This window comes from Motacilla alba, chromosome 1, assembly GCF_015832195.1.
Source record: "Motacilla alba alba isolate MOTALB_02 chromosome 1, Motacilla_alba_V1.0_pri, whole genome shotgun sequence".
In the NCBI taxonomy this organism is placed as follows: Eukaryota; Metazoa; Chordata; class Aves; order Passeriformes; family Motacillidae; genus Motacilla; species Motacilla alba.
The window spans coordinates 94,618,811-94,633,348 of NC_052016.1; the positions used below are offsets into that span (position 1 = coordinate 94,618,811).

General features: G+C 42.6%; 1 protein-coding gene across 1 annotated transcript; it reads left to right on the forward strand.

The window, feature by feature from the left end:
- The first annotated feature begins 1,086 nt into the window (after positions 1-1,086).
- On the forward strand, positions 1,087-12,763 carry CNOT11 (CCR4-NOT transcription complex subunit 11). The gene is made up of 7 exons (XM_038134989.1): positions 1,087-1,495; positions 2,705-2,869; positions 7,264-7,416; positions 7,959-8,161; positions 8,661-8,863; positions 10,082-10,178; positions 12,405-12,763. Exons 1-7 carry the CDS (start codon positions 1,087-1,089, stop codon positions 12,600-12,602), a joined length of 1,428 nt encoding a protein of 475 aa, XP_037990917.1. The 3' UTR covers positions 12,603-12,763.
- The last annotated feature ends 1,775 nt before the right edge of the window (positions 12,764-14,538 follow it).

Here is a 14,538-nt window from a genome sequence, read left to right on the forward strand (position 1 = left end):
CACTTCTGGTTAAGCCAGTGACTTGCTGTCCCATGAGATGTACTTCCACAGGATAAGCCAATGAAACAGATCATCACACTTCATAGGGATGTGCTTCAATTCCTGACTCCCAGACACACATTACTGCTGCTCACCATCCTCCCGTTCTCCTGAGAGCCCCACCAGAAAAGTAGATATTCTCAACTGCACTGGACCATGGAAGATATGGATGAACAGCAGCCCTTCAGAATTACAGAATCAATTAGATTGGAAAGGATTTCTGAGATCGTCGAGTCCAACCTGTCACTGCACACCACATTGTCAACTACACTGGGGCACCAAGGGCCATATCCAGTCTTTCCTTAAACACTTCCAGGGACAGTGACTCTGCCACCTCCCTGGGCAGCCCATTCCAACGTCTAATCCCCTTTTTGTGAAGAAATCCCTAATGTCCAATCTAAACTTCCCCTAGCGCATCCCAAGGCTGTGACCTCTTGTCCTGTCGCTGTTTACATGGGAGAAGAGTCTGACCCCCACGGGGATACAACCTCCCTTCAGGTGGCGGAGTGTTAAGATCCCCGCCGAGCCTCCTTCTCTCCAGGTCCAACAAGCCCAGCAGCCTCAGCTGCTCCTCATAGAATTTGTGCTCCAGACCCTCCAATGGACTCAATCCATGGCGTAACGGCTCCGCCGTTAAACGGCACGGCCACGAGGTGTTCCTCGGCCAAGAGCAAACCCGCGGCCCCAGGGCCGGGCAGGGCGCGGGATGCGGCGCGGGGGCACGGGCGCAGGCCGTGCGCGGCCCCGGCCGGGAGGCGCGGGCTCCGGCCGCGGCGCCGCCGCCATGGCGCTGCCCCCCCCCACCCCGCCGCGGGCCCGGCGCGGCCGCCGCCGCGCGCCCCCTGCCGGCGCCCGCGGGAGCGCGCGGCCGCTGCCCGGACCAATGGCCCGGCCCCGTCGGGCGGCCCGGACCAATCCCGGCCCGCCCGGCCGCGCGCGCGCCGCCCCGCAGCCCGCACCGGAACGCCCCCGCCGCCTTTCGCGGCAGCGCCGTAAAGCGCGGCCGGCGGGGAGCGCCGGGGCCGGAGCGGCGGCGGTCGCGGTCGGATGCCCGGGGGCGGGGGCAGCCCGGCGCCCGGCACGCAGGGGGCAACGGAGGCGGGCGAGGCGGCGGCGGCGGGCGGCAGGATGAGCCTGTCGCCGAAGGAGCTGTCGAGCCTGCTGAGCATCGTGTCGGAGGAGGCGGGCGGCAGCACCTTCGAGGGGCTCTCCAGCGCCTTCCACCACTACTTCGGGAAGGCCGAGCACTTCCGGCTGGGCTCCGTGCTCGTCCTGCTGCTGCAGCAGCCCGACCTGCTGCCCAGCCCCGCGCAGCGCCTCACCGCGCTCTACCTCCTCTGGGAGATGTACCGCACCGAGCCCCTCGCCGCCAACCCCTTCGCCGCCGTCTTCGCCCACCTCCTCAACCCCGCGCCCGAGCGCGGCGGCGACGAGGCGGAGCGCACCCCGCTGTCAGGTGCGTCCCGGCGCGGCGGGGAGCGGGGCAGGCGGGGCGGCGCTGGAGCCCTCCTGGAGAAAGCGGTGGGAATCCTGCGCGGCCGGCGTCTGGGGTCAGCCAGGCCGCTCGCTCGGACCTCGTAGCTCTCTACAACTGCCTGAGGGGGCTGCGGCTGTTTAGCCTGGAGACCAGGAGGCTCGGCTACTTTTCGCTCTCCACAGCCGCCTGAAAGGAGGAGGCTGTAGCCAGGTGGGGGCCGGCCTCTTCTCCCAAGCGACCAGCGGCAGGACAAGAGGACATAGTGTAAAGCTGAGCCACGGGAGGTTTAGGTTGGATTAGGGAGTTCTTCACTAAAGAAGAAAGGGTGATTAGACATTGGAATGGGCTGTCCAGGGAAGTGGTGCGGCCACCGTCCTTGGAGGTGTTTAAGGAAAGACTGGATGTGGCACTCAGTGCCCTGGTGTAGTTGACATGGTGGTGTTCAGTCATAGGTCAGACTCGATGATCTCAGAGGTCTTTTCCAGCCTTATTGATTCTGTGATAACACGGAATTTTTTGGGAGAAAGCAGTCACAAAAAGCTGAAGGTGATAGGAGGCTTCTGACAGCCTTAAAGCTGTGAAACAAAACTGTTAGAGAGAAATACATGAGAGTGAAACACTTTTTCCCTCTTCAGTAAATATGACACTACCAGTGTCGAGTAAATCAGTTTCTAAAAAAAAACCAGCCTGTTGGAGAGGCTACAGAGAGGGCCACCAAGCTGGTTAGAGGGCTGGAGCACTGGAACAGGCTACCCAGAGAAGCTGTGGATGCCCCATCCCTGCAAGTGTTCAAGGCCAGGCTGGATGGAGCTTGAAGCAACCTGGCCTAGGGCCTTGGCAGGGGGCAGGAACATTAAGGTCCTTTCCAACCCAGGCCATTCTCTGATTTCTGTGAATTGCAATGTCAGGTCATACTAAATAGCTCACTTTTTGTCTGGATTGGAAATTGTGGCACGAGTGACTTAGCATCAGCTGCGGCGTGTCATGACTTGTAATACTGATCACATAGTGCTGTATTTTGCATTAAAACAGTTTTGTATGTGTCACACAGACTCTCCAGCTGCACCTACCTTGCTGTAAATAACAGATGAGTTTGTCTTAGTTTTGCTTATTATACACAAAGAGCATGGAAACTGTTAATGCTCCTACATTAAAAACCATGGATTGTTTTTCATTGTGTCCCCACAGGCTTCTTACCTCCCATAACTCCTCCAGAAAAATTCTTTCTTTCACAACTGATGCTGGCCCCTCCTAGAGAGCTGTTCAAGAAGACTCCTCGGCAGATTGCCGCGATGGATGTGGGGAACATGGCCCAGTCAGTGGACATCAGTGGGCTGCAGCTGGCATTAGCAGGTAAGGAAGCTTTGTGGCTGTGGATGGAAGCTCTCATTGGAACATGACTATGGGCTACCTGAGAAACACCTGTGTGTCCTCAATATTAAAAAGTTTGAACCATGCTTTAAGGTCTTCAAGCCTGTGTTCAAGCACTCCGAGAAACTTCAGGCAGAGATTACATCCTAACTCTTTCATCCTCCTTAACAAGTAGTTTTTTAAGCATGTATGTAATTGTCTTAAATACAAGAATATTTGCAAATACAGGAAGATTTTCATCTAAAGCTATGAGGGGTTTTTGTAGGGATGGGTTTTTTGTTTGTTTGCTTTGTTTTAGTTATTTGTGGGTGGGTTTTTTTTGTATTTTCATCCCTTTTCACCCTTTGCAGTATTTCTTTTATGAGAGAACAAGCATAGCTGTAATGCTATTATTACATACCAGTACTTCAGCTGTACCTGGAAAATTGACTATTACAATTTTATCTTCGGTTTATTGCAAAGTTAGGCCCGAGTGTTAGCTCAACAGTTGGAAAGAGATCCAGTTTTACTAGATTGAAAAGAAATGTGATGCTTATCATTTGACAGGAGAACAGGAGGAGGGACATGACTGTTAATATGACATCTGGAGTGAAGATGAAATATTATATATTGTTTGGAACAGGGAACCAGTTTAAAAACAAAAAACAATCCTTTTTCCCTCGGTATGTTGCAGTAGACCTGCTTGCTTGAAAACTGACCATCCCAATTCTGTATTTGTACAATGCAATTTATTGCTCTGAGGTTGGGCACCATTTAGATTTTCTGTGTCCTGCCGTTGTATCTTGGTATTGTCATTTTTTTCTGTGGACTCTGACATTGACTAGTAAAGCTGTGGTATACTGTCCCTTGTTCACAGTCTACAAATGTCTTGTGGGGTCCTCTTTAGCTGCTATTTCCAGACAGGGATAATTTGAAAATGCAAATTGAACACCCTAACATGCCATTGTGGGTGAGACAAACTTTTCTGGTCCTTATATTCATCCTGTCTATATTTTGTAGAATACCTTAGCAAATTAAAATTTTGCTCAGGTAACTTGTTGTTTTTAGTGCAAGGCATATGTGATGCCTTAAGAAGCCCCAAGGTGCTTTTATTTGTTTTCCCCTTGGTACTGTGTTTGCCTTCTGAATAGTTTGTTCTTATTAAAGATGAAATAATTGAATCGCAGAATGGGTTGTGTTGGAAAAGACCATAAAAGTCATCTACGTCCTCCTTCACCCACTGTGGGCATGGACACCTTCCAATAGACCAGGCTGCTGAAAGCTCCATCCAGCCTGGACTTGGGCATTTCTACAGATGGGTATCCACAGCTTCTCTGGGCCACCTCAAAACTGTGCTTGGGTGGATGTGTGCTCTAGGCCACATACTTTATTTTAAAATAGAATACAATGATGGCTGAAAGTAGAATACAAAGTCATTCATGGTGCTTGTATAAAATTTATATCATTGTTTACATAATCCAGTAAAAGTGCACAGTTGCTTACAAGCAGTTGTAAAAGTTATGTAACAAAACCAGCTGCATCTGAGAAATCTCTGTGCTGTCTTTCCCAGACTTCTGGCTGTAGGTCCCCAGAATAACTGTCTGCTTTCTAATCACTTTCTTAGAATATAAATCTTTTTACTTGTTTTAAAATCATGATGCTTCTTCTGTTTGTTGTGTTTTGGAAAGTCTATGATTTTTTCATTACTCTTCAGTATACTTCTTCTAATGATACATTATGCAGGATGAAGGTGGTGCAGGATGATGACACTAAGATGCAATGTCTGAGGTGTTTTGTTTACACCCTTTCCCCAGGATGTACAGAATGTCACAGCTATAACACTTGGTAGCTTTTTAGAAGTATGGTCCTTGATATGAGTTCAGGGCTGTTCAGAGCAAGATAATTTTTACTTGCTTTAGCACATACCTGCAAAATCAAATGAAATAATTTAGAAAGCATTCCTTTTTTTTTCTATCAGTTTATTTCTCCCAATCCTTTTTTTTTGTTAAGAAAATGAAAACACTTATCCTCTGAATAATATCTGAATAATATCCTCTGCTCTCTGTGACAGTTCATTTGCAACTCTAAGGTGGATTTTCTGTTTTTGATTTCTTTTTTGGTTTAAGGTTTTCCACACCACCCCCCCAAAAAAAAACAAACCAACAAAAGAAATAGAATGCTGGAATCGAGCATCTTGGGCATGAGTATTAATACTTGTTCTGTTCTCTTTTCCCTTTGGTCTGCAAAGAGCTAATTCAAACGTTGGTACTGCCCTACAATATGTTTTTGTTCACCTGGTGTGCTACCCTATTAAAAAAAGTCATTTTCTCCTAGTTGCAGGGATGGATCTCCTGGCAAAGTGTTCTTCAGTGTTTGTCTGCTAACCCCTGTTTGATGGAGGAGTAATTGACCTGGATGAAAGTAAAGCTTTTAATACATTGTCAAGCTTTCTTTAAGAATCAAAGAAAGTTTCTTTTTGCCTGTAAAAATAAAATAATAAGCTCCATAAAGGAACCTAGGGATTTGTTTTCAGTTTAGTTTTGTAAAATTTAAATGTCTCTGTTGAAGGTGCTATATTAGTGTGTGTTAAATCACCATATTGTAATTCTTACTTCTGCTTGCCTGAAGCTGTTGATTCAGCCCTTTTTCTTGAAGCAGTGAGGTTGAACTTCTGAGCTTCAGCATATAACTGAGGGCTCAGGCAGGCTTCTCAAATCAGTGAAGTGAAATATCACTAATCATCTTATCTAACATCACTAGTAATTTCAAGATTAGGAGGCTACAAACAAATCTGTGACTTGCTGCCTGATGGATTTAAGTCCTAGACTATTAATGAAAAGATGGAGAAAAGACACCCAGTGCCTCTCCCCCACTCCTGTACTTCTTTTGTTAAATCAACCCTTCTGTTCAGGGGCTAAATAAAAATACTCATGAGATGAAGTTTGAAATAGTTGCTTAAGTAGAAAATATGTTTTATAAACCATCTCATTTGGACTTTGCCTTTAAAAGGTTGGGTTTTTTTTAAGTAGATGAAAAGTATTGTAGTTGTTACCTTTAATAGAAAAAATACACCCTGCTGTGCTGCTTCAGTGAGCATATATGCACATGTTTGCATTATCTGAAATAGTTGGGTAAAGTAGGACAGAAAGCCAGAAAAAGTAACAACTTTGTTCTCATGATGCTCTTGTCATTCACAGTTGTGGGCATCTCTTGCAGATTTTTTTGAAGTCATTTGAAATAGCTTGTGTGTGTGGGCAGCTGGAAATGGTCAACATGATTGCAGCTGCAAATGGTCAACAAAAAGGAGCAAGCACACTTTGCTTAGAAGAGTTAGGGTACACAAAATATAACAGCACTCACTCAATTAGCCAGGAAATTGAGTGGTGTTTAGTTTCATCTGAAACTTTTTCAAGGGATTTCTTGTGTGGTACCAGCAATTTTGGACTTCAGATTGCTTAAGGCATAATCTGCTGCTTAGTGTTCTCTGTTAACAGGGTGGGGAGAGGAATGTTAAGTGGTATTCTGTAGTGGGGATTTTTATGCTTTTTGTCCTTTGGAGTTTTCTTTGCCAGAGCAATGGAAAACAGGATCTCTCAAAATAGTACAGAGAACACAGGAGATCAACCATTAAGTCTCAGATACAGAAGAGCAATAGATTATTGACAGAAGGGCACATAAAAATCTGATAATGCAAGCAATGAGGCCCATGTTTCCCTTTTTGGCCAATTTGTTTGAGTCTTCAGCTGTATGTATGCTAACCTTAATGTTATTTTTCTGTAACTTGTTTATGCTCTGTAATTTGGCCTCTAATGGGATGATTTTAGCTCTTTTCAGGTTTGCTTTAATGATGTCTGTAGAATCATGTAACCATTAAAACTCCATTGTTTACCACTAAAGCACTGATTCTGGCTTGACAGCAAATGTGCAAGGAGCTCAGGCAATGCCACAGAAATGTGTTGGGTAAATTTGAATAGCTGACTTCAGGTCTAGTATGACCATTATCGTCTGTAAATGGATCCATGTAGATCTTTCACTTTCCTTCTCTGAGAAATGATTACAAAACCAGATACAGCATGTGAACTCTTTGAGGAGTAGCATGGGAACCTACTAATGTGCTGCTTTTAGATGTAGATTACATCAGTTATGTGCCTGTTCTAAGGCCAAGACTACATTTCAGATTAACATCTATTTCTTCTTTATTCTTGCTGCACACCCTCTGTCCTTGCCTGTCAGCTGGCACTCAGACTGCTGACTGCCCAACTGTACTAAATTTCATGTTGATATTATCTGTTGAGTTTTTTTTAAGCCAGTTCTTTTCTAAAGCTGCTTGTTTCTCACTACTTTTAGTATTCCAGGCATCTCTGTTCCAATTTTATGGTTTAATATTCCTCTTTCAGAACGTCAGTCCGAGTTGCCAACACAGAGCAAGGCCAGCTTCCCCAGCATTCTCAGCGATCCTGACCCAGATTCTTCCAACTCTGGTTTTGACAGCTCTGTTGCTTCCCAGATCACAGAAGCATTAGTGAGTGGACTAAAGCCTCCTATAGAAAGTAGGTGCATTTTCACATCTTTGTTTCTGTAACTCACAACATACTGTGTTATACTGCAGATAAAATATAATGGAATTCAGAAATATTTTCAAGGCACGAAATGGAAGTTAAGGTGAATGGAAATGTAAAACTGCATCAGGTTGTTTCTAGATCAGATTCTAATGTTCACATTTACAGACTTCTGGAAATCTGGTGTCTGTCTTCAAGCCCTTCCCCATGTCATCTGTTGAGCAAGAGACTAGTCCCTGCACTGACATCTGCATTGGCTGGTAGCACCTCCCAAGGAAGCAGTTACTGTGGAAGGGAAAAGGACCACAGGATCAGTAACACAGTGATCTGAACCAAGAGGAAAAACAGGCGGATGTAACAGTATCACTAAAAATTAGAAATGTTTTTCTGGGAGGCAAATAGGATTGTAATGCTGTTCTCAGTGTTGTAATAGCTTAAAAAAATAGGGACTTTTGGGCTGTCTTCTGTTTTTTACTGATACAGAACTGAATACCCAAAGCTTAAGAAAATATCTCCTATTTTTGCCTTTTTAGGTCACTTTCGACCAGAGTTTATTCGACCACCACCTCCACTCCATATATGTGAGGATGAATTGGCATGGCTAAATCCAATTGAACCGGATCACACAATTCAATGGGATAAGTCAATGTGTGTTAAGAACAGCACTGGAGTTGAGATAAAAAGAATAATGGCAAAAGCTTTTAAAAGTCCTTTGACTTCCCCACAGCAAACACAGGTAAGGATGATGCACTTTCCTGTCTAAAATGATTCTCTAAGCAGCTATTAACATTTTTTTCTCCTCAATTTGATAGTATTACTCCTGATTTCAGTGGGCTTTTTCATAATCATTATGCTGGCACTATAAAATAAGCTTTATTTGCACTACTCCCTCTGCCAAGTGAACTTGAAATTGAGATTTCCTTCTACTGGACAGGAAACTAAAGGAGGCTGAAACTTTTCTTTCTTTTTTTTCCATCAAAAAATTCATCATGGAATTTTTTAACTCCCTTCTTTGCCATCCACTGATGAAAGCCTTCTAAATGCATTAGTTTTATTGTCACAGTTGCCTGTACATAAAAATTTTAAAGTAGCGCTCCAGTGCTTTTCAATAGAAAAGCCTAAATCTAAAGAGCTATAATTCTCCTGGATCTTAGATGTGTTATAACAGTTTTTTCAAGCAGTAACATGAATAGTTGAGGAAAAATCAATGACTTTTTTTTTTTTCTTCTTCACAGCTCCTTGGAGAACTGGAAAAGGACCCCAAGCTTGTTTACCATATTGGTCTCACTCCTGCCAAATTGCCAGATTTGGTTGAAAACAATCCTTTAGTAGCTATAGAAATGTTGTTGAAACTAATGCAGTCTAGTCAAATAACAGAGTATTTTTCTGTCTTGGTCAACATGGACATGTCCTTACATTCAATGGAAGTTGTAAATCGGTGAGTAACGATCTCAAATCTAGTAAGGTTTCACTGAGTGCGTAAAATAAGCAGTTTTGTTTTATAAAGATATCTGGAAATGTTCATTTTGATCTTTCTTGAGGCATGTCTGTGTGGGAGATAGAAGACTACAGTGGGACAAAGGGCATTTATTGTGTGAAATCCTACACAAACAGTTAATGCCACATGGCTAATCTGCTTAATTGCAATTTGTATTCTTGATGCAGCTTAAGTGAACAAAAGGTGCTGCTGTTAAACAGCTGCCCCGCTGTACATTCATGTTCTGTTTTCATTGAGAATAATTTCTGCAGATAGGTACAACCCATTTTCTTAACAGAATGCTAGCCCTTTAAATGGGAATACTTTTCAGACAGCTAATTCCCACAAATTTACAGAAATACATCTCTCCCACTTAGTTTCTTCCATTTCTTGGCAATTACTGAATGTGAACTACTAACTAAGCCTCAATCAGCAGTCCCTTTGAAGCAGAGTTGAATTGCACCTTAAATATCTTCTGATCAAAGAAACAGTTCCAAAATAAGTGCCTCCCTACTGGTGTAGACTGACAGCAGTTACTGCCCTGAAGTGGGGCTAAGGATTGCAACATGGAGAAAGAGTGGTGAGAGTAGAGCTTTCACCTGTGTCCAGGAGAGCAACACCACCAGTCAGGCATGCTGGTTCTCCCACAGCATAGCTACCACAGGAACAACTTCCATCAAACTGCAAAGCGACTGTCGGTGCAAACAGGGGGAGACACTGATTGTTAAGGGAAATAAGACAAAAAGTTGAAACTGCACTTGAAACTAAAACCTTCACCTTTTTCCCTATTGTCCCCCTTTCACTATTTGAGATAGGATTGATTTGAGTCACTTTGCTCAGAAAGTGTTGTAACCTTGTGGTAGTTCTCCATTTAGTGCATGTTGTTACCTTAAGAGAGCTGTATTGCTCTTTCAGTTAACAAACAGTGGCAACTCAAATGTCAGATGTACTAGAAACCAATCTAACTTAGCTTCTGTACTGTCAGAGTTAAAAAAAGTTCTACTCTTAATCTAGAAATTTAAATGACTAGAAATACATCTGGAAGCTGTAAAAAATCAGTTCTGTATTAGAGAACTGGGAATAAACTCATATAACAGGTTGAAATGATATGATTTGTTTTGCTACAGAAACAATAGATTTATGGCTTCATAAACCACTGAATATATTTTATTTGAACAGGCTTACTACTGCAGTTGATCTCCCACCTGAATTTATTCATCTTTATATCTCCAATTGTATCTCCACCTGTGAACAGATTAAAGACAAATATATGCAGGTGAGTGCTTCAATAAATTGGTTAGGAAAAAGTATCCCATATATTGCTCTGTGAAATATGATTTTAATAAGGCTGAGAGCATTAAGGTACTCTGTTTTACTGCTTTTTTATTTCAAAGGCACTTTTTTTTCCTAACACTCTCTGCTTCCCAAGCCTGTCATACTTGCATGCTGGTACTGAGGAAGCTGTAGCCACTCCAAGGATCCCTGACTAGGGAGGATCAGGGGAAACCTGAGGAGGTTTACACACTTCTGGCATTCAGGGTTGTCTACATGCTGTGTGAGGTACTTCCTTCTCTCCTGAACTGGTCTGTTGGTTTCACCAGGTGCCCAGTAGAACTTTTCTTGGGTATGTCATCGATGAAAAACATTTCTGTATTCAGTTTCTCCCAAGGCTTTTGAATCCCAAGTCCTGCCTTAGCTTTTTTGTCTTGATACTGAAGGACTGCAGTGTCCTCAGTCTCTTGCAGCAAGACAACTGTTCCTTTCCCATTAAGCTTTTTTGGTGCTCTCTAGTGCCTTCTCCAGCTCTATTGTATCCTTCAGCTACAGAAATGAAAGCTGCGTGCAGTGCACAGGATAGGGTTGCAATGTGGTTTTAGATAGCAGCAATCCCTCCATCTTGTTCTCAATCCCATTCTGATGATGACTGACCATGTGTTAACTCTTGGTGGCTGCTGATGCTTCTCTGCGTTGTGGTTCTGCCAGACACACTTGGGTGACTTGATCTGTGACCTGCTGAGTAGCTCTGCCTACTGCATTTGGTAGTGGAGTAGGACAATAGCAGCAGACCTGGGCTGCAGCTGAGAATATGCCCAGAATGGGACACTGTGCTCAGAGGGGCTGCTGAGAGCACATAGCAGCTGTGCTTCAGCCACACAGGGGACAAAAAAGAGCTCTGAGGGTCAAGGAACATACACTGATTACTAAGCAGCACGCAGAGCTTGAGATCTAACATTTTTTTGTGTATGGGGCCTCACAGCAGCTGAGACACAAGATGTTTTGTTTAAAGAGCATGGTACAAAATTACTGTTGGAAATGATCCTCAATGACTGGGAGTCAGCCAGTAATCTTGCATTTGTTCTTTCGCCGAGTTTCATGCTCCTGGATTATTAAAATTACTCGTGTAACTAATTTGTGTTGCAGAGAAAGCATGTGATGCCTTTTGATCACAATAAAGGAAATAATTTGTTCAGTCTCTGAATTCTCTCATTATAAGTAGCAAATTTTGCACTAGTAAGATCAGTTCCTGGAAAAATAGCTGATATCTGATTTTCAGTGTCAAATAATCTGAAATGCTTTGGACACTTAATCTGTCACATCCTTCAGTTCTGTCTGATAAACATCGTTCACATACATAATTGCTTTTAGAGAAAGGTTTGGGTTCAACTCTTTCTCACAATGTGAAGTATGAGAGTACTTTAATGACAAAGACTTGGATTTGTCCTTGGGGAAGAATGTGCTTTGTGTTAAACAGATGGTTGGCGACTGGACCTATGTATGACGGATTTGAAGTGCCAGTTCCTAAGCTTTCCCATCCAATTCCTGTCATGCTCTTCAAGGTGTTGCCTAAGTAGCTCTTAAGAAAGAGGAACACTTTTTTAAGATCCTGTCTTTTCTTTGGATCAGGCAGGAAATGAGCCATGAGTTCTAGGATTAGGTGTCCCTGGAATTTTTTTTCCTTCTAACATAGAGCAAAAGGGTTACCTGCTGATTCAGCAACCGAGCACATTCCATGAAGGAAGTTTGGAATCAGTTTGGTTGATGTCACTTCCTATCTGTAGTTCCTTGATGATGTGGTCATAAGAAATTTTAAGATGTGAAAACTTATTCAGTTTTCTTTATGGTGCTATTGTAGAAAATAAGACTAAGCAAGACTCTAATGTTAACATCATCTTCAGCTATTATCTCTTCTTTGCCTTTACTCAGAGATTACATAATAGGCGAAGTACAGTGCATAGGTAGATCTGGTGCTTCATTTGTGCACAGGATTAATCCTGAGAAGGCTCCTACATCCAGAAGTATAAGAACTATAAAGCAGTCATTTTTTAAAATATAAAAAGTAGTGTGGGAAATGGAAGAGAAGGGGCAGCATGTACAAAGCTTAGGAACATGATAACTGCTGAAGCTAAACACCTCACTTGTACTGCTGAGGGCCAACAGTCCTTTAACTGACTTGGTTGCAAACATTTATTTGGATTATTAAACCATCTCTCTTATGTTTCAGAACCGCCTGGTCCGTCTTGTTTGTGTCTTTCTTCAGTCTTTAATCAGAAACAAAATTATTAATGTACAGGACTTGTTTATAGAAGTGCAAGCATTCTGCATTGAGTTCAGTCGGATACGAGAAGCAGCTGGCCTTTTCAGATTGCTGAAGACACTGGACACTGGGGAAAATCCATCAGAAACAAAAACATCAAAATAAAGTGACTGTCAGTGGCAAAAAAAAACCCCTCTTGCTAGTGTTCTATACCAATTAATTGTACATTTTAAACTTAAATCCCTGGATTAATTATGTATTATGTTAATTACATTATAAATATCATTTTATGGATTTGAACAATAAATAAGGCTTTTTCTGATACACATTTGATTTTGTGAAATGTTTTAGGCCTTACACTATTTTTCACTATGGTTAAAATTTGTATGTTATATACATTTCCTGAAATTCAGGCTCTAGTTCCAGAGAGAATATAAATAATACTTAGCATTCATAGCAAATTTAAGCATTAATCTGGCACTCAGTGTCTTTGGGTCCAAAATTGTTTGTATGTAACCAAAGTCAACTTGTATCAAGGTAAGTAAGTTCCTTGTTTTATCTTTTGTTCACTGTGTAAGACCTTCTAGGAGCTGGATAGAACCCCTACCAATGTATTCTAGTAAGGGAAAACCTGTCTTGATATCTAGAAACAGCTAAAGGCTTATCTTGACAAGGCAGAAACAAATTTGGGTGCTGTAGGCTCACAGCAATATTCTCTCCTATCAAGACCACTGAGTATTTTCAGAATCGTGCCAGCAGCAGTTGAAATACCATACCTTACATGCTTGTAAAAATCTTTCACTTGGGAAAGAGGGTCACATTTCTTCCATAAAAATCAAAAGAATTCCAGTCTCTTCTCACTTCCGAATTGGCACAGGCAGTTGCTATGTATGTTCCAAAGTTAAAGCCTCCTCCTTCTAGAGCACAGAGGCAGAGCAGCTTTCATGTTAGATGCCACATATTGGGGAAACTGGGGAGGGCGTCTACTAAACTAATTCTAAGCTGATAGTAGAGTAGCTGCTGTTATATTTAAGCCCTGAGACTGAAAAGGAAAGTAACTTGGAAAGTTAACAAGTTCTAATTTAATGCTGCTTGCTAAATGAAAGTTGTTTTAAATCTGCATCTGCTTCTCAAATTTTTAGGAACTACCAAGACCAATAATGCAAAGTAAATAGAGTCTTTTGGCTTTTTCTTTCCAAGGAATTTAGGATATGAAAGTGTTGGGATTGATAGGATTTTCAGTCTCTTGTCTCATTTAGTATAATCTTTCAGTAGAAAGTCCTGCAAGAAATGTTCTGTAATCATTAGGGCTTAGACTTGTGCATCTTTCCAGTTGAAATGGTCAACTAAAGTAACACTTATTTAAGATCTGTTCCAATTCTAGACATTGCTTCCAAACCCAATATATTTGCTATCAGGCATTTTTAGTGGCAACACTTAAGAGCACAAGCTGGTTTGAAATCATATGCTAATGTTTTCTGTCTACTAAAGCTGAAGCCCAATTTGACTATATTCTGTGTAGCAGTATCCCTCTTTAAAAGCATACATACATTTTACACTAATATCATAGTGCTACTATGATATTACAGCCAAAGTCTAGCTGTTCTGCTTCTTCACTGTATTTGCTTGAGTTGTACTGATCCATACTGTAATTTTTATAGTTCTGTGACAAATCCAAGGATTAGGGACTTACCAAGAAATTTTATTGATTTTTATCATAGGTATGTCTAAGACATACTAATTTCAGAGTCCTGTGGCACTGGGGAAGTGCAGGGTGGCCTTTGTGAGAAGGCTGCACTGTTCCAGACCCAGCCAGGAGAAGATGGCACAGCAGAGCCCCTCAGCCAGGCTGGTGGCAGCTCAGTGATGACCCTGGAGTGGTCTATACATGATGGAGAGGACCCGTACTGAAGCAGTTCCTAAAGAACTGCAGCTTCTTGAAAGGAGCTCAGGATGGAGCAGAGCAAAAGGGTGAGGAGGGAACAGCAGCGATCACCTGTTACAAGCTCACACCCCCCATCCTGCCACCATGGAGGGGAGAAGTGTCAGCTTATACAAGGGGTAGTTTTAGTCCTCTACTACCCTACTCTCAAATTAATTT